General features: G+C 34.0%; 1 protein-coding gene across 4 annotated transcripts in view; it reads left to right on the plus strand.

Annotated features, from left to right (window-relative positions):
• Positions 1-17,695, plus strand: part of sif (guanine nucleotide exchange factor still life) — a 131,472-nt gene extending 113,777 nt beyond the window's left edge. For 3 of the 4 annotated variants that reach the window (XM_089242887.1, XM_089242889.1, XM_089242886.1), the window contains 8 exons: positions 458-502; positions 3,509-3,703; positions 5,122-5,230; positions 8,206-8,385; positions 10,287-10,405; positions 12,567-12,743; positions 16,111-16,298; positions 16,428-17,695. In XM_089242887.1, coding sequence (XP_089099013.1) covers positions 458-502; positions 3,509-3,703; positions 5,122-5,230; positions 8,206-8,385; positions 10,287-10,405; positions 12,567-12,743; positions 16,111-16,298; positions 16,428-17,280 — 1,866 coding nt within the window. In that variant the 3' untranslated portion in view covers positions 17,281-17,695. The remainder of the gene's footprint in view (positions 1-457; positions 503-3,508; positions 3,704-5,121; positions 5,231-8,205; positions 8,386-10,286; positions 10,406-12,566; positions 12,744-16,110; positions 16,299-16,427) is intronic. The other variant, XM_089242888.1, reaches the window with a different exon arrangement.
• Positions 17,696-24,724: the final 7,029 nt, after the last annotated feature.

Below are 24,724 nucleotides of genomic sequence, written 5' to 3' on the forward strand. Positions count from 1 at the left end.
TCGAGATGACTCTAAACGATTAAATTTCGGATTTTCTCCTCTCGTTGCTCTTGAGGCCAACGATGCATGTTGCTGAAAATCTAAAATTTAAAAAAAAAAAAAAACTATTATTGGAAAAATTGATTTTGTTTAAAGCATGAAATTGTTTTATTCTCTTGATGTATGGCTTCTTTTCTGTTTTGTTTTTACTATCTGTATATTTTGCAAGAAAAAAAAAAAAGAAGAGAAATTTGAGAGAAAAGGGGGAAGTTCACATCAATTTTCTTTATGTGTTTTTTTTTTCTGCACAAAAAAAAAAAAAAAAAAAGAAGATATTTTTTTAATTTTTAAAAGAAAGAAGTCACAACTTCTTTGACTGTTTTGACTCCCTTAGAAAAAAAGCCCCACATATTTGGAAGTGTTGATATTCCCTGCTAAGCCTATTTCTGACACCTAGTCCTTTATGTTGTTGGTGCAGCACATGACCGACGTGGTTGATTGGTATGTGGAAGCCTTGAAAAAGGTAATTCAGATCCTCTCTTTCATCATCATCAAATCATCAATGAATCATTTGTTAAACATTTTTAATATTAAAAATTGAAAGAAAAAAACCCTGTTTTTTTTTTTTTCAACAAATATTAGTTTTCGCCTTCCCGTTTCTCCATTTTTTGACTTATCCAATGTTGGCACATGATTAAGCATGAATTTTTTTCATAAATCCCTCAATATACCTCTCACATTCATATCATGCCTCTGATTTCTATCTCTGTCTATATAATACCTGACTTCTCTCTCTCTCTCTGTCTCTTCTAATCCCGTTCCTTTTCTAATCCTACCTTAATATGTACGTATTTTTTAAAATATTATATTAAAGTATGAGATGTGCACCAACAAGATACGGATGGGTGGACATGATTGTTGCCAGCCCCCCTGTAATTTAAGTATAATACGTTGCATCGAAATTCGCAATTATATGATAGTTTTTTAGTGAATTCCTTGTCAGAGTGTTGTTTCTTCTGTATAATATAATTTGATGTGAGTTCTTTCTGCACTAGGAAAAGCAATGCATTTTGTGCTGAAAATAATTTATAATAATCACTATTGTTAAATGCATGGAAACTCGTGTCTCGCAGTAATTTATGCACGTTTGCCTCAAGAGTAAACTTTAATAAGATATTTATCGAAGTGCACGGTAGTTGATTTAACGCATTGAGTTTGCACGTGTGTTTTGCGGAATATGATTGTTTGGTAGATGAGCCTGGCATGTGATGTAATATTACTACTACAACCACTGATTTTCTTGAGACCCATTTTGTTTAGTATTCCTTATCTTTCTTTCATGCTTAATTACAACATAGAGTGGACCAAAAGTTTATGACACATTTTTTAAAAACATACATAATCATCAATCGACATGTAAAGGTCGACGTTGAAGTCTGTAATAAAATGCTTGTCATAAATGGGATGGTCAAATGACCCGTGCTTTTTGAACATTTTCGTGTTTTAACGTAATCTTGACCGTCGACTTTTTTTTATGAGAATATCCCAGATTTTTTCCCATACTTTCAACGAAGCCCACGTGAATTTAAATTCCTTACAGAAATTACTCTTCACTTTGATAATTATAACTGAAAACTTAAATATTCATCTCACATACTGTATATTTGTCATGTAAACTTTTTTCATGAATTACATTTCAATCCACTATGAATTTCAGCACTTCATTTCGCGCCATTTCACTTTTCTTTTTTAGTGATTTCATAACTGGCCGTTTTGCTCATCTTTGGCCTTCTTTTTAGTGACATTTGGTGATTTCCCGTATTTACTCATATTTTTCTTGGGGATATGGCCACCCAAGTGAAAAACTTATTTTTTTTAATGAATGATAGCTCTGTATCGTTCGTAATTGGTGACCAATGAACATACTTGAAAACACAAACTATGAAAGTACTGTAATCAATAATCTCCACAATGTGTGTTGGTGACGAGTGAAATTTATTGCTTTTCAGATGTGGCTCGAGCTAAAATAAAATGTGCTGCATTGAAATGATACACACATTGTAATGTAATTGTGGTAAAACTATCTAAACTCTGATATGTTCTGTAACTGTTCATGTTTAAAGTTTTACTGTACTTCTATTGAACGCACATTTATAGTGATAATGATAGGAACCGAGTGACACCCAGGCTCTGTCACACTCGATGATATAAGCACATTGTCCCAATGGACTCGGTTGCCTCCGGGGGATCTTAACATTTATTGAGCTTGAACAAGATGTCTATACATGGGCAGGTTCCATTACGCACATCGAGAGTAAATAAGAATAAAATTTATGATCGAAAAATGGTGATTGAGGTAAATAAAAAACGCAAATGTAAATCACAGGTTATAAATCACATAATCGAGGATAGCATTTATAGCATAGCACCATCTATGCATAGAACTTATATTCCCGAATAAAAATTCTTGACCACGACAAGCATTTTATTGCAAACCACCCTATGATTAGCCCGTTGATTAAATTTACATATATTTTTGGAATGTATCATAGACTTTTGGCCTACTCCCTGTATATTATAAGAATAATTTTCTTGTGCTAATCGCAGTTTATTTTGATATAATTATTAAAATTATTTTCCATAATGACGACTTCCAATCAGTTTTTCTTATTTGTGGCAAAAAATGTTTAGCCTCGAAAAGTTAATTTCTCAAAAAAAAAAAACGTATACTTCCAGCAAATTTGTAATGTTTGAATATTCATAATCAGGGTCTGTCCATCCGGAATTTTGGTCCGTTTTCCAGACCCTTCACAAAATGACGGATTTTAAAAAAAACGGACCCTTCACAAAATAAAATTCAACAAAACTATAAATTTAGCATTTCATTTTTTTTTTGTGATAAATTAACTATTTTTGTTTCGCTTTCCACAAAATTACTTACTTTTCACAAGGTTAATGACGATTTTCGTGAAAGTAGGGAAAATTTTCACAAAAACAGAAAGAAAAGTCTAGACAGACCCTGATAATGAACTATTTAAAAAAATTTTCAGTAGTATTTAAAAGCAGAGACCATCATACACTGACAATAATATTTAATTTGCTCGTCTTGGTCATTGAAAAGTGTAAAAATTGAATAAAAAATTCAATCTTATTTATTAATCTGAAAAAATACACAAATCACAGGGTTTCCACTGCTGATCACAATTGCATCGAATCTCTACGAATTTTATGCATAGAGAATATTGAATTCCTCGAATAAAGTGTCCGTCCTCGAAATTCACCGAAAAACCCTGGCAATATCCGGCTAACTTTTTTTGTTCTTTTGACTATAAATGCTTTGTCTGTTTTAGCCAAATTATTATGCAATTATGCAAATCAAATGCAATTACTATGAAGCCAGTGGGAACCCTGATACAAATTATAAATGATCTTTGATTCGATTGAAGCAAAACAATGTTAAGTGTTATGTGTACCAGAGAGTGTGGATTACTCATTACTGACAAAACTTCTCGTTTTCATTTGGGTGCAGCATCTAAACAGTTTGCTGGAGCATTACCTCGAGCCTATGAAAAAAGAAACATTCCTATCCAACGCCGAAATCAATGCCTTATTCGGAAACATTCAAGAAATTGTTCAGTTCCAACGAGTTTTTCTCCAGAGCTTAGAAGAGGCAACATACGCCGAACAAGACTTCAACAACTTCGAGCATCCTTCTCAGTTCAAGGTAAAGTAACCTAACCACGGCCGTGTCAATTGAACCTGAACAATAAGTATTTAATCAACTTGAAGATATAAGGAATGAAACTGATTTTTTTGAATTTGAGAACGAATATACGAGTCTCAAGCAATGATTCCTCATTTATCTAGAAATTGACGTTGTTTATAAGGTATCCGACTACATTGAAAACGTCATTTTGGAAGGAAATATCGATTTTTTTTTAATGAAAGCTCCATTTTTTGTGATTACAAAACGGGCCTTGTTTTGTTTTTTCTTTTCAAATTGAAGTTACGCCTACTTCAGTGTTACGTTTTATACATCAAGTAATCTGTGAATAAAAACTTTCAACGCGTCTTACGAAGAATGCTGTTTTTGACATTTTACTTGAGTTTGAAACATGATTTCTAAATATCATGTTGATTGTATCATAACAAATTTTTACTACGATATTCTGCCATACATTGTTAAAAAGATTTCGTATCAAAATCTAAGGTCTATCCCATGCGTTTGTCCACTTGCAGTGTTTTATACACGACACGTTAAATGAAATTTCCAAAAATTGGCATGTACATCAACAGATTTGAGTGTAACTTATAAGCATACTATAAAATCCTTTTAGTTTTGGTTCATAACCTGCATCATCACTAGCTGAATGTACTGTGAAAGAAACAAAACATTTATAGAATTTTTTTTTAAAATGACTTTTAACAGAAAATGACCTAGGCAGTTCCAAAATGTATTATTGTTTTCGCCATTTCAACACATTCTCCATTTAAATTTTATTATTAAAGTTTTCTCTCCAGTATCATTTTATAAAAACGTGCTAAGAAAGGTGGTCGGATACCTTAATTTTAATGCTTTAAAAGAAAAAGTAAATAACAGATATAACTGATTATAACTATTATTATGAAATTCTAAATTATCATCACTCAAATATTCAATAGTAAATAATAATCGAGTGGATTTTCTTTCATAATTTATTTTTATTATTTATTTTCATAATTTATTTTTATTATTTATTTTCATCATTTATTTTTATCATTAATGTATATTGGGATTTATTTCTATTATTATTATTGATTAGCTTTTATCATATATGTATTTTCATTTCTTTAATTGTTATTTTTTCGTTATCAATAATCATCATTCAATATTAAATAGTAAATAACAATCGAAAAGTTTTCTTTCACAATTTATTTTTATTATTTATTTGTATTACTTAATTTTATCATTTATTTTTATGTAATTTCTTCATGTTTCCTTTTTATTACCTATTTTTTTTTCTTATTTATTGTTCTAGTTATTGGTAACTAATGTCATTAAAACTTATTAGTAATAATACCTATTGATAAAACGAACAACGTTTAAAAGTAGTTCGAAAATATTCTATTTCTCCCTAATATTTTTTATTTCTTTTTTTGCAGAATATCTTGTTTGCCTTAGGAAATTCCTTCTTGTATTATGCTGATCAGTTTAAACTGTACAGTTCATTTTGCGCTAGTCATTCTAAAGCTCAAAAAGTGCTTCATCCGGGTAAGTAATACATACCGTATATAAATATTTAGAAAAAATATATGTATTGGTACATATATATAGTGGTGTCGACCTCTTATCATTGTCTACTAGCTGATTCTTGAACCACTATTCTTATAGAAGGAATTTCCAATTACAAAAATATTTTCTCATTACCCTAGAAATCAACTTCAAGTAGTTTACTTATTATAACGTTATTCCCCTGAAAAATTACGAAGTTTTAATGTTTTTCATATGGTCCATTGATTTTATACCAAGTTATACAGAACTTGGTGAAAAAAACGCCCTGATACATTATATATATAACCAAAAAAATCATTCTTTTACGACCACAATCGACTGAGTTAAGAGCACAGTACCGACATCCAACGCGAAAAGTAACATTACATCAAACATAAACTGTACATATGCAAATACATTTGCATTACAATTATGAAAAACGTTAAATGATTACCTGTAGTGGCTTCCAATTAAGAAAAATGACTATCAAACTCAAAATGTTTGGCATACCACTTTTCTGCATCTGCATATGCGAAATAAACAAGTAATAGAGTTTATACGTACATAAATATTTGTACGTGTTAAACATGTGCCTAATACTGTCGAACTTAGTTATTAACAACCAGTTACTGGAAAAAGTTCAAATAATCCAATAATCTATCCTAGATCTCCAAAATGACCACAAATCGGAACTCAATCATCAACATTCACGTAGAATAATGATTATCAATTACAAAAATTTCATCATCAATTACGAAACTGTTTCTCAGATTTTATCAATTTATAATTATAATCTTAACTGCTACACTATTCCGCTTTTTTGGAATCAGCATCACTGCAGAATGTTTTGACCATGTTCAAAGCCTGATTTACGGAAACAGTTCACGATCATCCGTTTCGAAACAGTTTCCCGAATTTTGCTTACCATTTTTATGCTATCAAAAGGAATGTACTTTTCTTCAACGCATTACAATCTGAATTCCCATTTTTCATTCTCCTAATCACGACAAAAAGATTCAAATTTTGGATATTACATCTTGATCTATAGGTTGAAAAGCCTGAGATCGGTATTAAATGATACACTGTCTCGATGCACTCCAACTGAACAAGTTGAAAATGGGCATCACTCATCAGAGAAAGAGCAGAGAAAAACAGAATTTTTTTCAAACGTTTATTAGTAGTCTGCCGTGTGTGTGTGTTTGTGTGAAAGCCATTTTCCCCATCAAAATATTCAAACTTCTGAAATTGCGTGGGCAGAATTATTTTCATTTTAATCATAGAGGAAACGCACTTTCCTCGCTTTCACATTGTTTCTTGCTTACCACTTTTCCATGTACATGATTAAAACTGCCGCGATACGTTTTAGTTTATACTGAATTGGGGCGCCCAGGTATTAGAACACATATAAATGCAAGTATCATTCCATTCCCACACTTTAATTAACCAATCAAATTAGAGCTATTTTTTGTAACGTATCAGTATCTGTTATTAACGTTCACTTTCTTTGCGGCTGTTTTGCGTGAGAGTTTTCGTATTGCTTAGTTCCCTGGTGTGCTCGTAATTCTTAAGTTGACTCCCATAATACATTGAAAATGTAGCGCAATATTCAGTGCCTATGGGCCGTCCCTTGGCCTCAAAGGAGCCAGTGGAGATGAGTAGGACTTTGGTAACTCCCATTTATATGTGTGTGTGTGTTCATATACCGATAATATATTCTTTATATTTGTGAAATGTTTTAATTAATTGATCAAACGCAATTAAATATTTGTTCAATTAACTGTGTGTATTTCGAAGTAACATTTTATGGCTGATCAATGAAATGATGAAATCTAAAGATTAAATGATTGCATTAAAATTAATATGCGGCACGTAATGTTTCCGTGTTTTTAAATACGTTACATATTTTTTAAATTTAAAATATGTCGTGATTCTCTCGCGAAAAGGCTTTAAAATTTGTTTTTCAACAACTTTGTCGAGAAAAGCAAAGTCTGGTGTCTTGTAGAATTTTTCCAAACTAAATTTGCTCATACAAAAATCATAGGGGTTTTTTCCCCACCATCTTCGAATTATCCAAGGAATTCGAAAAAGTTCGAATTAAGAAATTTTAACATTAAATTGTTTACAGAAAACTCAAGGGGAGTTCGTAAAACTTCAAATTATCCAAAATTCGAATCAACCGAAATTCGTATTAACCAAGTTTTACTGTATTATATCTTAGTGGGTGTAATATGGTTGTTGAAGCTAGGATATTTTATGACCTAAAACGTGAATACAATGCTCTATAAAAAATTAGTTTATGGTCCTGAAAAAATTAAAAATATGCCCTATATATTAGCGGAAAAGGTTCTAATTATACTATTTTCGGTAACAATAATTTTAAAATAATTCGTTTTGGGTGTGCGTGTTACAATGATTGCGTTTACAATTGTGTTACAATGATTGCGTTTACAATTGTGTTACAATGATTGTGTTACAATTGCATTATAATGATTGCGGTTACAATGATTGTGTTTACAATTGTGTTACAATAAATTTAATATTGTTGTAGCACAGTATTAATAATTATAGTTACAATTCAATACTGTAGCTCTTGTAGGCCATACTTTACTTACGATAATATTGACGGGCAGTGTTAAAGCTAATTTTTTTTTTTTTTTTTTTTTTTGGAGGATCAGTTATGAAAGGGGAGAGAAATTTAATTCTAAAAATTGCATCGGGAAAAATCTAAAAAAATCCAAGTATATATGATAACAAATACGTTTATTACTGCATATGATTTTCGAACCCAGTTCTTGGCATCATCGTTATTTCTACAAAAAATATCTACAGAAATATTATAACCTTACTTATCGTAGATTTGGAGTAAATTTTCTGTACGAATATATCTAGAAAGTTATCAGAAAAGAGTGTTGTTGGTTCATGATTAGAACTATTAGTGAATTGATTTATCGTTGCTGTTTTTTTTTCCATTGCAGGGGAGGGCAACGCAGCGCTGGTTGAATTCTTGCAGTCCCGCAATCCTCGCGGCCAGCATTCCTTCTCGCTGGAATCCTACCTCATAAAGCCCATTCAAAGGATCCTAAAGTATCCGCTTCTCCTTCAACAGCTCAAACACCTAACGGACCCTGCCTCGGAAGAGCATCAGCACCTGGCAGGCACGTATCTCACATATACAATAGTAAAAAAAATATGCAATATCAAATATTCACGATGTCACCAATTTATATCACAAACGCTAGCAATATAATAAAATAATAATCTTTTACCACAAGGGTTCTCAACCTTTAGATAGGCTACTTTCAGAGGGGGGGGGGGTCTTTAACATTTTAGACACCGTGGGCCAAATTGAAATTGCCGATGAAGTCCGCGGGCCACCGACTCGTACTGGAGTATTCATAAATGTTGAAGAGGAATCTAGATTTATAATGCTTATTCATGTTACTTGCAGTGACATCTTAATAGGAGGGCCAATGAGGCCACGATTCAAACAGGAGCGAACATGACTGAAACCTTTTATTTGTCCTGAAATTATTGTTTTTATTAATTATCTGTTTAGATTATTACTGAAATAGTTTTTTTCACTAATTCTAAAAAGTTTCTAATTAATTACTGATTAATTTCCATCTGAAATCCCTTTGAATGGTTCGGTAATTTCGATAATTCTGTAATTATTTCCTTCTCAATATATTTTGAAATCATTTCTTTCATTAGTTACGTAATTACTCTTTTAGTAAAAGCGATATAACTTCTGTAACTAATTACGAAATTATTTCTCTCATTGACTTATAACTTATTCTTTACACTAATTCTAGAATTATTTGTTCCAAAAATCTAAAAGTTATCTTATTCAGTTATTCTGAAATTATTTCTTTCGAAAATTCTGAATTTTTTTCTGTTCGGTAATTATTTCTTTCATTAACTCTAAAACTATTTCTTTCGTTGATTCCGTAATTATATCTTTCATTAATTCTAGAATTTATCGTCTTTCAACATTTTCAACCATTTTATAAAAATGATCGGCGGGCCAAGACAAAAAGTGCCGAGAGTCAAAATGTGGCACGCAGGTTATGTGGTAAAGCCTCCGCCCCCCCCCCCTCCGGGCTGTTTAATGACTTCGTAATCAATTGAGCGATTTTCCTTTGACCATTCACGGGCAGTAATGAAATGGCGTAAAATTTCACAATGAAAATGTCAAATGATAAAAATGATGAGTATTTGCCAGTCCCACGGCTCTAGGTCAAACAGTGGGTCCTCTATCTTTGAAAAGAAAATCGTTCTGAATTATTTTTCTTGATACTAGTATTACAAATTTTACGAATTATTTTCTATTTGATTTATAAATCTACGAATTATTTTTATTAATTCTATTGCTACAAAGTTCATTTAATTTTGATGGTATTGGAAATTCCATTCACTTTTCTACCGCTTAAAGGCAGTTTTTACAGAAGTAAGAAGATGAGAAAAGAAGCCAAAAAAAATGTTCGGGTCCGGAATCTTCAAAATCATTAGGAAGACTTAGTTTTGTCCCCATTTGCGGTGGGCATAACCACCCAGGGAAATCCAATATTGTTAATTTGTCACTAATTGCCATCTTAAGAGCATCGTGCCTCCCACCCCCAGAGCAAAATTACTTTTCTTAGGCCTCCTATCTGCCTAACACAATTCACATTTTTACTCTTGAAAATTATACCGCGTGTTCTTAATCTCATCTTATCATCATGATCACGTCCCTTCTGCACGTGAGGCATCCGAGCTGCAACCGGGTGAGTCCCATGTGTTAAAACGCTATTGCTGTTATTAGTTGGGATATTGTAGGCATTCATATTTTTCTTCAATGCTTACGAAGGTATAATATTAGGTTTAGCTTCACAGACTACATCAGATGGTTTCAAAAGCCACAGGTTGAGCATGTATATATTTGCCATTTTGTCTAGGATTGTACGTCTGACCTTGATAACAAAATTACATCTGTGTTGGACTACAGTTATTGTTGAAGAATTTTTTATAAAACATTCAATATATATTTTAAAAAAATGTAATTGATTGGTTATTTCAGAGGCATTGAAAGGAATGGAGAGGGTCGCGGAGCATATCAATGAGATGCAGCGGATACACGAGGAATACGGGGCTATCTTTGATCACCTGCACAGACAGCATCTCAAGTCATCAAAACAGGTAAATTCACTTCCAATGCATAAATAGTATTGAAATGGCAGCTATCATTACTTCAAATTATTTTAAAAGTCTCGGTAAAAAAAGAGTAGTCACATATTCCATAAAATGTTTTTTGGAATATGTTATATGCATGTGTAAACGATATGTCTCATCGTATAAGAATCGAGTAATACTTTTCAAATGTGCCAAAATATTTGGTTGAATTACATTAAATATCGTTGTCTGAAATATCAGTTTGTATGTAAGAATATTTCAAGAGAGATTTTACATCGTGGTAAAAGTTAATGCCGAAAACAAACACACACACACAAACAGAAAAATACAAATAAAACGTCCACAACACACAAAATGCCCAACGAGGTGGCTGAAAAAAAAGATGTCCATCAAAAAATATGGATGTCAAATATATAGCTAAACTGCATCAAAAATACAGCAACCGAATAAAAGCAATAAAAAACTAATAATTAATACTGCCCATAAAAAAAATTATGGTTTTCTCATCTAAGTATGGATAGCTTCTCAATTTATCCCGATATGTTTATCGTATTTTAAACGTGTCGATTGTGTCAGAATTCGCGACCCCCGGAAGTAAGCTATTCCATTTATTCACAACCCTATTAGAGGAAAAACTCCCTGCGACACCACAACTTAGAATTGTCCCTTACCAATCGATACTATTGTACTCTTGTCAAAGCAATTGAATGATGATGTATTAATAACTCGTGGTTCATTTTATCCATCCCGTTGAAAATGTTAAACACTTCGATCATATTCCCCCCGACATCTCTACGCTCTTCCAATGCAAACACTTTCAAAAAATCATGTCTGTTATAATCTAAGCCCCGAGTGCCATCAAGAGCATGCGTGGCTCTTCTCCGCACCCCCTCGACTAAGTCTATGTCCCTCTATAAGTATTGGTCTCCAAAACCTGACGGCATACTCCAATACAGGAAGAACTAAGCCCCGGAAAAGTGGAAGGATCACTTTAGGGAAACGCGAAGTCACCTTTATGTGATAAAACCGGGCATTATATTCGATTTTTTTGACGACCGCTGAACAATGTTCAGAAAACCTAAGCCGCCCATCAATAAGAATAACAGGTCGGTGATCCTAGTTGCAACTGGAATAATAACACCATTCAACTCGCAAGTAACAGGTATGGCCTCAAGTAAAGATATTATGATTGGGGGAAAGGAAAAACTATAATTAGAGACTTCATATTTGGTGCAAATGCTTTTCACTCTATAGGAATTCCAATTTCCATTGAAAACTCATTCTATGGATAAAAATACAATAATAAATTAAAATAAAAAATTCAAAATATTAATATTAATATAGTTTTCGAGCTTCCGACATTTTCCACCAGGGTGTAAAAATGGCAATTATTGGTGATGAAAAAATATTTATGTTCACGCTCATAATTTTACTCAATTTAATTACTAATATTTCCAATATCCACTAACGTTATTATTATTTTTCTACAAAAAAATAGAATTTTACGAGTCAAAAAATTAACTTATCAAATTTGGCTCCCTTTGACCCAATACTTCATTGTAATAAAAGCTTCCTCCCAAATTACAGACACTTTGTACAAGGGATGTTAATAAAATTGCCTTAATAATAGGGAAAATTTTTTACAATACATTTCTGTTATAATAATATATAACAGAAACGTATTTATTATTAATATATTTTTTAATATTATTATTATTTCAATATTTTTTATTTAATATATAAATTATTATTTCTGTTATAATAATAATAAACAGTCAATAAATAATTTTTCGACAGAGATTTTGCGAAAAAAAAAAAATCTTGAAAATATGCTGAATATTGTTTTTACAATTCTGAAGTCATTTTGAGTAAATTTTAAAAAAATCTTAAAATACGAAATGGAAAAAATATTTTATTGATATGTTTTTCACAATAGTACTAAAAAATGTTAAAATGTCCTTGGTTGGAAAATTTTTAAAAAAAAATTCAGCTAAGAACATTTTTTTTTAAATATTTATTACAATCATAGTAGAAAATATCAGCAAAACTTTTGTTTTTATTTTTATATTCTCGATTTCTTCTGTAATAAAATCACGTTTCCTGGAAATTTCTTGGTGGATATTTTTATTTAAGACATGTCTTTCTTTCTTTTTTTCTTGCGAACTAGAACGTAGACCTTAGTCCAGGCGAGTTGCTGTTCTATGCTGGTGTCGAGTGGGTGAATATTTCTGAATTCCTTGGTAAAATTAAAAAAGGTCTCGAGCTTCATGCGATGTGCTTCGTGTTCAAGACAGCCGTCGTGTTCCTCTGCAAGGAAAAAATCAGACAGAAAAAGAAACTAATGGTACGTACTTCCACAACTCTGTACACGGAGTAAAACGATGTATTTGATATCTAACAGTAGTATTTCGCTATGAGGCTTTTTTGGATAATGTGATATTTCCCTCTTCCTTTGAGGGACATACGAACAATATTTGAGGGACAAAGTATCTGCTTCCATAGCTTAGATGGTAGAGCACTCGTCCGGCAAGCGAGAGACCGGGGTTCGGGTCCCCGTGGAGGGCAGTGATGAATTTTTAGTGCTGTAGTGATGGGTTGGTAAGATACGGAGCTAGAGATGGGAAGAGTTCAGGGTACATGGGTTCAAACCTACCCACCTCCAGACAGTTACTTTTAGCCGCTGTGGTGGTCGAGTGGTTATAGTGACGGACTCGTGATGCGAGGATCCGGGTTCGAACCCCACAATGGTGGTCGGCTGAAGTTGGTTTTCTGTGGTTCCCAACATCAAGGCGCAAATGCGAGCCGATCTCCCCGTTAAAAAGTCTCGCCACAGAGAGCAACAGTCCTACAACGATAAAATAATTCAATCATAACACTTCACTCATAGTTATAAAAACTGGTGGCAGATGGCAGCACTACACATAACAAGCATTACAGAGAAACAAAAAAAAAACTTCACGTCAGGTTTCACTACACGTACACGATTGCATAGATATCCAACTCAAAATCAAAAGGGGGTCCGGGCTAATTATTTTATATTTGATTTTCTGGGCTTCGTATCACTACGTGAACTCAAGATTTCGAAAATCGATAATTCAAATCAATTTTTAAAATGATTGATGTAACGGGAAACCCCACCTAATTTCCGCATTTCTACGTTAAAATCGGAAATTTTAACATTGGTTTCTATGGGGATCCTCCTGTGCTTGTCCCTCAAAGTGATGCTGATGGTGATTATGACGTCTATTCAAAAAGCCTCATTGTGTTCCGATCCCAAAGTAGGGTTACCAGACGTCCTCTTTTTTGATGTCATTTCAAAAAGCGTCCTCCTAAGTTTCGGAAAATTCACCCTTCTGTCCTTCTTTTCAAGTTTCCGGAATTATTTTTTTTATATAAAAATAATTTCCACTTCGGAACACATATCTCTTCATTGACATGAGTGTTTTTGTGGTTTTTCCCATTGATCAATAGCCTTTGAAATTCCCAGAATTTTTCTGTTTTAGTCTGAATAAATTATTTTTGTGGCAGGTTTTATATTGGACAGAATAATGGCGCTGTCTGTTGTGAAAATTAGGAAAGTGACATCACTAAGGGTGCGGGCGCAGACTTCCTTCTTTCTCAGTTTTCGAAACTGGTTACCCTATCCCAAAGGAATTATTTTTTGTTGTTCAAAAGTGAGTGTGTGCCCAGAGATGTGTGTGTGGTTTTAGGTTTAATAGACGCTGCCATCTATTTCACTAATCAGTAACCTGAGCCGTCTTTAAGAGCATCATAGGCCCCCCCTGGGAAAATTGATTTTTTCCGAGGCTCCTGCCTGGCTAGAAATACCTGCCAACCAATTTGTATAATGACTCTGAGAAATCGTATTTAGATCTCATTATCACGAGGCCGTGCCTTAAGAACGACACTGTCAGTAATGGGTTAACACAATGTTGAAATGAAATTGTATGGTACTGACAAACGCGGTGACGAAACATTTGAGCCGATAATATGCCTGTAAATTGTGTTGCAATGCTGGAAATCAGCAAACAATAAAAAAATAAAATAAAAATTTAAGCCGCATTAAGGCTTTAATTGATGTACCCAGATGGTGGTGAGTGTTAGAGCATCCATAACACACGATGTCCGGCCTAAAGGTATCCAAAATTATTAGCTTACACTGAGCGAATCACTTAGTCATAAAAGTGCTGGGCCGTCGATAGGATTGCTTCAAGATTTCTACCAAGAGAGCGCATTAGCACTGTCGACAGCTTTGAGACCCTTTTCACAGCAGTTGCGCACTGACTGTCGGTCAGCATGTAGACACAGTAACGTAAGGTTCGGCGCATGCTTTGGCTAGCTGTATTGAAATCTGTGGCGCTTGTTAAACGTAGTGTATGAACCGATCGGAATGCGAAGCCTCTCACATCTTATCACAAATTATCTCTGCAGCAGTTGATTCAATAACTCATCAAATGCTACCAAACACTTGGCAAGACATCAAGTATCGGTTAGACATCTGCAGAAATACTAAATTCCCCCGTATACATGTGCAATGTTGCGGTAGCATTGGAAGTTCTGGCACACTCGCTTAACGACTTTTTCCTCTTCGTACGGGAAAAAATGAGGAGCAGGCTTTGGCCTTCCCCCCGCCACCTCTTCCTTAATTGTAACCTCCTTTCCCATAATCCTTTGCACGCGTAACCCTTTGACTACTTCAGTAAAGAGAGGCTGAAATTCTTGTTCATGTGCGGGTTTTAGCGAAAATCTTTGAACCCCGTTTTAAACAGGATTTTTTTCATTTTTCATGTAAACGGGTCTTTCCGATGCTGACGCGTTGAGCTTTATTAAACCCTGCAAATATCTATTCAATGTCAAAATAATCTACTTAAAGCTAAAGCCGAGCACTTACTGGTGTAAAACATTTTCGGTTGCGTGAAATCACTCGGATTGATACTTGGTCATTCAGCACCTGAAGTCATCGCGCTACAGAAGCTCGGATTCGTGAAGAGCCTTTGGGAGGAGTGGGGGGGAGGTTTATGTAAAAAAAGTTACATTGAATATTTTTGTTATACAGGATGTCTCATAAATTCGTAAATCGTTTAAAAATTTATAAAAATTAAAGGAATTGGTGTGTTTGAGAGTGTGATTTGTGGGAAAATTATTTTTGTGATAGTGGGGTGTGTGTGTTGTGTTGTTATTGGGTTTTTTTTTTTAACAGAATAAAATTATTTCGAATTTTCGTCGATAGAGGGCACTTCACGAAATCAACGGATCTTTCCTCAATCTCTTCTGCGTCTGCAATGTTAGTAAAGCTTCAGTCGGCACTTCGTGGCTGAGGTGAAGAAATAACTTCACCGATAGTGCTTTATCCACCAATGGCAGCATCTCAATGAAAACCTTATGTAAGCGCTAGTAACAAGAAAATACAGAAATGAGCTGTTAATCGTACTACCTGCATTTTATAGGACTCTTACTTGCATATCTTCAGTGATTTGCTTTCGTGAAGTGCTCTCTATCGAAAAAAATTTGAACTAAGTTTTTTCTGTACCAAAAAAATATCCCCGCTTCGTGAGAATAACTTTTTTTTGCAAACCACTTTCAAACATACCAATTCCTTCAACTATTTTCATGAATTTTTATACTATTTAATAATTTGTGGGACATCCTGGACTTTGTACTGGTATATTACGGAGTAATTTCACCACTCTTCTTATTTCGATGTTCTACAGGGAAGTTCGAGTAAGAACAGTACATCCGAGGTCGAGATAATCCGATATCAGGTGTTGATACCGGTTACCGAAGTGCAAGTTCGATCGAGTGCCCTCAGAGATGGCGAGTCGCATTTCTTATGGGAACTCATCCATTTAAAATCACAGCTACAAAGGCGCTCAGAAAAAGTCTACCAACTTTCCAACAGGTAAAGCACGTGAAAGAATCATTTCATCATTTTATGAAAACTGCACGTATGAAATGCTGAATGCATTGTTATTGCGGTTTGATGAATGATACTGACTATTAATTGTCATTTTTCTGTTTGAATTCGCAGCACAAGCGAGCTTAGAAATTCCTTCCTGCGCACCATTCGTCAGATCATCAGGGAGAGCGTCAGGAACATGACAGTGCCCGCGGTGAAGGGCAGCGGCACGGGCGGCAGCGGCGGAGGTGCGCGGGAAAAGACCACCGGTGGCCACTCGTCCAGCGGCGGGAGCGGCAAACGGAGCGACGGTGGCGGTGCGATGGCCAGGACCCTGAGTGCCAAAAGGAAGTCCTCCTCGACAAACAGACATTCGCAGCGACATTCTGCGGGTCACCTAGACGACGACAGTTACGGATCCGGCAGGGATTCGGGGCTCCGCACCCGGTCCAGGACGGTGGCAGATGGCATGGACGACATGAGCAGCTCAGTCCGGGATCTTCGCGAATCGAGAGGTCATTCCCCGATGACCATGGACTCGGAAAGATCCGACAAATCTGACAAGTCGGACAAATCGGACAAATCCCACGGAGACAGCAGTAGTGGCAGTGGTGGGGGAAGTAGCGTAGGCGGAGGCGGCGCCAAGTCCCTCGGTGCGCCACGGGCCCTCACCCTGAGCACTGCCTCTTCGTTGTCGAACTCGAGCGTGGGCAGTTCGTCCGCCAAGCTCATCCAATCCAGCAACCCACCATCGAGCTACCATCCGCAGACGGCGGTGCAGGCGAGCTCACCGATATGGAAGCCCAGGGAAGACAAATCAATGCAACAGGACAGCAAGGGCAAGGATCATCACTCCGTAGAAACTACTAAGCAATACTTCGTGTACGACGAGTACGGCGCTCCGCTCTACGTCATTCCGCCAACGGTGCCAAAGAAGGAGACTCAATCGGCCGTCACCATGTCGAGCAAGCAGTCGGACTGTTAGCGATCGCGATCTAATTTCCAGACACACAACAGAGAGAATATTACTAATTAATTAATCTATATTCAAATTGATTCACTGTACACACACAGAACTGTCGTGAACCTATATATATATATAGGAAGATAAATACTATAATAATAATTTCACTACGGTTATATATCAGAGACCGGTCGATCTATCGGTCGGCGCATCACTCACGAGCACACGCATACATACACGTACGCATGCGCATATATCAAAGTGTATATATATGCGTACAGAATACGTGTATATATGCCATCCAAATGACTGATGGAAACAAATACACCGTGGTGACGAATGGAGACGACGTTCCTCCTCCGTCTCTCACGACAATTGGTGCTGATAAACTATTTCTCAAATTCAACTTATAGAAGTAAAAAAAAAAAAAAACAAAGGAAATAATAATTAACTGCGTAAAACTATAAACGACAAAAAAAAATTTATCATTAATTAGAATATATATATATGCATATTATAATAATAATTAATTGAAGAGAGAGAGAAAAAATGTCGCGTGAAAATAACGCGAGAATATAAGTTATAGTCTCCTTTTTAATTATTTTGTTTTTCTCCTTTTAATTTCATTTTATTGCTAGTCTTTTACGACTGTTGTTCCTTGGACGGTGCAATTGAAGAGTTTGCGAGAGATTTTAAAGAGAGAAAATATATATATATATACATAATATATATATTATATATATACATATAAAAAAAAATGATATATAATTTCTTTTTCTCGAAATCTGTTGATGCTGATGAGGGGTATCCATATCGGGGTCTACGTCGATTCGTCGTGCTTAATTCGTCGTAGTGTCGATTCATCGCGTGATGAATTCTTTTTTCTCTTCTTTTTTGTCTTCAGCTTCAAATTAAAAACTGAACCGTTTTTCTGAAAGATTCTGGTTATTCTATGTTAAAGAAATAATTTATGAATTATAAGTTTTTGACCCTTAAGTATGATTGCTCGGTGATCGTGATATACGGAATATGATAAATTTTCAACTAGGAGAAATACCTAAACTACCGTCGAAAGACCTATTGTTCGACCAACTTTACAAATAGAGACTTTCAGCAATAAACTTGACTACTTTACCGCACACCAACTCCGGTAATATATCGCCATACGGCAATTTCCAGCCAGAGGAGTTGGGTGGGAAATGAAGGCTCCATCCACATCGGTGGTCGCCTCAAGCAAAGAACTTGCTTCTACGATTCGAACCCATGGACATTGATGGTAACCTTCATAGCGGAAGACGAGCATCTTACCACGGCGCCGCTCGTGCGCTAGCAAATTTGACTGGTACCTTTGTTAAAATTCTCAGGAAATAAGAGAAAAATTTGTTTTTAATTATTGCTATTTATTATATAATAATTATTTAGTAATTTATTTATTATTTATAAAATAAAAAAATAATAAAGATGATGCCATTCAATCTTCTACAAATATTTAGAAAGTCTGTGGAGACGATGCTTTACTTGAATCGCAATTCGAATGTTTCGAGAAGTTCTGAATGCATTGACGTATGAACTTTGCTTCCCCATGTAGAAAAAAATCACCCATCTTCATAGAATATTTACTAATAATTTTCTGTTCACTTGACTTTAAGCACTGATTTTTCCCCTCGCATGTTGAAGAAGAAAATTATTTCTAAATAATTCTCAACGTCTTTTTATAACCCTTTCACACCCGAACATTAATTTCTTAGAATTCTCAATGTTTTCTTGCATTTTTGTGATAACTCAAATAACACAACAAATCTTTTTTTTTTTCAAATTTTTTTTTTTTTTTTGTGAAGAAATAATTCACTTCGTTCAAAATATTTCAGCCAAGATGATGCAGGGTATATTTATCTTCGCGTACAATGTTTTTTTTTTCCTGAATTGTATTGCGAAATTTCATGAAGTAAATCACACTTTTCCTAGAGGCACTTTCTCCTGCAAGAAATCTTAAAGAAACCCCTGAAAATTCAACTTTAAGTGCTGCCCTCTGATGAAAGCCCATCAAAGTTCTTATTCATTATATTTTTATTTCAAAACACACAATCCAGTAAGTCATTGCTTAACTCCTTGAGGTCAAAAGAAAAACTCTACAGTGAGGAAAAAGCAACCCTCACATTTGTAGCACCAGGGTCTGAAAGGGTTAATAAAAAATTTTTGAATCTTTTTTCCGAGTTTTTTTCTAATTTTATTATTATTATTATTTTTTTTTTTTTTTGTTATTCACTTTTTAAATATCCACATCAGTGACGTATTTTTTTGAAAATACATGAATAATAATTTTTAAATTGCTTGAAATCATTTAAATTTAAAATCCTCTCGTATACGCGTATGATATTACGGAATCGTGTCATGTGCAGTTTCGAGACATTTGAATCGGAATTTTGGAAAAATGTTCTTCATTCACCAATAAACATATTTTGAAAAAAAAAACCATTTTATATAGAAAAAACTATGCCTAATCAATTCATATTATCACCATTATACCGTATAAATTTGTTTTCCAAATATTAATCAGTTTTTTCTAAGGCTCTAGTGAAATTATTAGTTTCTAATTATTAAATTATTATTAATCAAATTATTAATATATTATTACTGAAATCATTTATTATTAGTCAAGTCACAGAATTTGAATTTTTGGTCAATCCGAGTAAATGACTTATCGCAGCGACGAAAGGAGAAAACGAAAATAAGAATATAATTTCCACTCGAAACTTGAAAATATTTCCGAAACGTTCACAAATATTTCGTAAAAATAGTTCGAGGAAAAACTCTGCGGATCGATACTCAGTGTGTGACATGCTCCTGGAAAATAACGGACAATTTTCAAGCCCCGTTTCCGTATGGTCATCCAAAAACGGTTATACAAATACAAGGCCACAACAGCAGAATGCCCAACGAGGTGGCTGAGATGAAGATGCTCATAACAAACGTGTATGTTATATACTTCTAAAATACACCAACCCGATTAAAAATACAATTATTAAAAGTACAAACTGTATATACTTGTTAAAATATTATACAATGCCCATAAAGAATACGTATGGTTGTCTTATTCTAAGTATGGATAGCTTCTCGATGTTTCCCAACATGTTATCGTATTTAAAGGTGAAAGGTTAATGATTCAGCGAAATAGGCTGGGATGTTCAATCGCATTCCCTTATACAAACCATGTCATTGCCATTCATTTCGCTACCTTCAAAACTCTTTTATGTGGGAAAACCATTTTCTGGTGTGGATTCTGTCAAAAGCCACTCACAATCCTCGTTTGCTCGCAAACCGTTTAAATTATGCAAGGTTTAAATTTCGATGATGTGCGAAAGAGATCGCTTAAACTTGGAAGGAAAAAAGATGTAACGAGTCAAACTATCTTTCTTTGATCATAAACTTACAAGAAAAACGCCCAGAACTAACAGGACGATTCTATAATCGAACCAAACTGAAAAGAAAAATCAAAATTTTGTAAAAGAGTTTTAAGCTTCAAACTTCACGTAAAAAGAACACAAAATAGACCACGACGATTTTGTTACGCGATGAATCGACACAGCGATGAACTAAGCGCGACGAACTCACGCGCTACCTTATCGCCTGTTGACATTCCAATTGGAAAAAAAAAATTAAGTGTAATTTTCATGTACCTGATCTCCAAATATGGCGGCACTGACATATAAAAAGAAATAATAATGATGATAGTATTAATTATGATCGCATTATTAGTCATTATATATATATATATATATATATAAAACTGAAATAAAATAAATAAATGAAACTCTTCATATCAGGATCTGTGCCGAGTTTGTAATTACAACGTACATCAGGTTAAAAAAAAATGGTGGCGTATATTTAGTACGTAATGGGGGTAATATACAGTCATATACGCCGATAATAGAACATTCTAATCTCGCTTATAACGGCTTTGTTATTATAATAATATATTATTTCGTCATCGATGATAGCATGCACGTTGAGTTGTTTGCTTCATCTTTATTTTCATGGATTTGCATGCAGTTGCATACGCTGACTGGGAAGTAAAAAAAAAAGAAAAGTAATCAAATATTAACATTAAATTTCTCGCAAATTTGCATGCATGCCAGATACGAAGCCAAAAAAAAAAATTATTTAATATATATAAATGTATAATTATATATGTATATTTATATACATACATATATATATGTACAATATATATATAAATATATAAAATATATAATATATATAGCTTTTTAGTGTCATGTAGGACTATCTACTACGTATAGGTCATTCTTACCTTGAGAGAAAAAAAAAAGAGAGAGCGTTATATGGAAAACTCTATAAAAATTGTGGAGCTCAAAAGAATGATTGTGATGATGATAATGATTATGATGATTACCGGCAAGATACTAATGATGATTATAATGATGATGAAAAATATTGCGTTACTGTAATTTTTTATAGTCGAAATGATATTGAAAAAAAAAAAGTTTATAGGAATGTTGTTTAAAAATTGAAGATACAAAAAAAAAATGAATAAAATGCATAAAGTTTAATATACAATTTGATTGGAAAACAAATATTTTTCTCAATACGCGCCTGTAAAGTATCGATAACGTGTGGTTGAAAAATAATAATAAGAGAAATAACACCCCCTTTTTCCTAGGAACGTTTTATCCCGTTTATCCCGAAATTTTGAGTCCCGTTCCTGGGTTAATTACGAAAGATTACAGACCTCAACTAGAGGGCGAACAGGAATATATTTACATAAAGGCAGCTACCCTTACTTATAATAAATACCCTTGGAAAAATATGTATATATAATTATAATATTATACGATATACTCTATACCTATAGATATGCTTTTGTGTATAAAGGAATGAATTCATGCCTGAGTAATTTATTTTATGATTTGAATGAAGCGCCTAAGAATCTCTAAATATGGGTTATTTAGGGAGCTATGTATATAAAATATGTATCAAAGTTAAAAGAGATATCGATATAATTGGCTGGGAAAGCATTTGCATTGTTGGTTATGATGTGTGTGTTTGCGCAATGGTGCCGGAGTGCTTTTTAATTGTAATTATAGTTAAAATTATATTAGGTTATTTGTCGATTGTTGATCGAAAAACGCGTATGATTTTATTCCAAGATCGATCTAGTAATAGCAGATAGGAATTAATTATTATTTCGATGAATTTTCTGGAATGTAAATTTCTTAAATCATTATGATTTGATTCTAAAATCATGTCTCTATAAAAAATTCAACTCAAACTCTGAAAAGTTTATAGGAATGTTGTTTAAAAATTGAAGATACAAAAAAAATGAATAAAATTCGTAAATTTTAATATATAATTTGACTGGAAAACAAATATTTTATTCAATAAGCACCTGTAAACTATCGATAACGTGCGATTTAAAAATAATAAGAAAAATAATCGTTTTTCCTAGGAACGTTTTATCCCGTTTATCCCGAAATTCTGAGTCCGGTTACTGGGCTAATTACCTCATATAAGTTTTTTTTGAAAATTTAGGAGTCACTAAAATTTTTGTTTAAGAAAACGAGAAAATCCTTAGACACCAACTTTAATACATCTTAATCATCAAATTGGCACTTGGAATCGGGAAATTCTGAAATATATTTTTCCCCATTATTGCTGAGATGTTTACTCGCTTGCCGCACTGTCGAGATATCTCACCAGCTTAAAAGCATATTATTTTAGTAATGACAAGCCCAGATATTTTGTACAGCTTATTTCTCAAATGGAACACATTTTCCTATCATTCTTGCTTTGCAACACAGCTAACCCTACTTCATTAAAAATATATATGATATTTTACAGGGGGGTTCAGGGATTTTTCTGATATGCTGGAGAAAGGGTTAATAAAATAATCACATAGAAACATGTCAGTAATATTGTTGTTTTAGTTTTTTTATGGAATCAATAGAATTTTCCACCGATTTTTTTTTTATTTCATTCATTACTGTCTGAAATATGCGATATTTTATATATTTTTAATTCAAATAAATACCACCCCTCAGGCTTAACGGGGAGAAAATATAAATTTTTTAATCGATGAAAATAACTGGGCCAAGTTTAGTTTATAAGTACAGTAAAAGTTATTGTGTCCTCTCTATAGTTTTAAATACTCGTACGTATGCAACATCCGGTCAGTTTTAGTTAGCCGAATTCGAAATGACTCGTGACTCCACGTGTTTTTCAAATATAAGATTCATCGAAAGACTGGTTGTTTGCGGAGATGAAGATTACAAGGAAGAAAATCCATCACTGCCCCCACGGGGACTCGAACCCCGGTCTCTCACTTGCCGGACGAGTGCTCTACCACCTAAGCTATGGAAGCAGATAGAATGTTTCAACCTTGGAGCGTATATATATGTTGAAAGTCGCCGTACATGGACGGCATCTACAATCAACTAATAGCTCGTGAATGACATATTTCTAATATGTTTGACCATAATAGGTGTAAGAATAAGTTTCAAGGTATTTTTAGCGACAATTCGCTTTGTGTATGAGAGACATTGAGCCAGTCAACATAATGATTCCAGCAACAACAAACGATTCGTCACGCGGTTGGATTGATTGCCCCCCCCCCTTTTCTAATGTGTTAAAATTTAAAAGAAATTACATACAAAGTTGTGTCGAATAACCCCGAAAATAAGGATGACTATAGTATTTATTTGGACAGAATTAAATGGTGAAATGGATAATGAAACCCAGGGAGTCAAAATATTAAAAGAACAGGGACACGAATGGTAAGTTCTCTTATCATTCGCCCTCAGCATCCGACCAACACTTCACTCCTTAAACTCAAGTTATCTCTCTTCACTCTAAGTGCCAAACATTCTCCTAAACAATTCGTCGGAATGTGACTTGTAGCACAAAAGGAAAATATTCGCTGAGACATCAATTAAAGAGATTTAATCGCATCCTACAGTGTGAAACGATAGTCATGAAACCTCTTTTGTAATTCTTCAAATGACCAGATGCTCGCTGCAGACAAAACATTTTGCATCGATCTGTACAAGTATTGCTTAATGTGAAAGAGTTATTTCAGGACTAAACACCGGATAATCTAAAACTTCATGGCCGAGAGTCGATAAGTTGTCTTAGATTTCACAGCAAGAGGGTTAGCATTGTCATGAAGCAATTTCACAAGATCCAACCCTTTTCCGGTACAAGAACATTTCCAACTAATTTCAAGATTCAGTTGCAGCAGCTCCTCAAAGCTCAAAATTAAAATTCGCATATTTCTAAAGCTCTTTTATACAGGGTGTTCCTAAAAAAACATTACCAAAATGAAAGGGCAATTCGAGCATACGATAACAATAAAAAATCACATAGGAACATAGGTGCTCAAACGCCATCTGGAAGCAGCAGACTTCCTTTGAAATAATACTACGAATAACTTTGAAAGGACGATGAAGAAGAA

The sequence above is a fragment of the Pholcus phalangioides genome, unplaced genomic scaffold (assembly GCF_987345545.1).
Source record: "Pholcus phalangioides strain wild (caught in Gottingen) unplaced genomic scaffold, Ppha-v1.0 ptg000015l_1, whole genome shotgun sequence".
Taxonomy (NCBI): Eukaryota; Metazoa; Arthropoda; class Arachnida; order Araneae; family Pholcidae; genus Pholcus; species Pholcus phalangioides.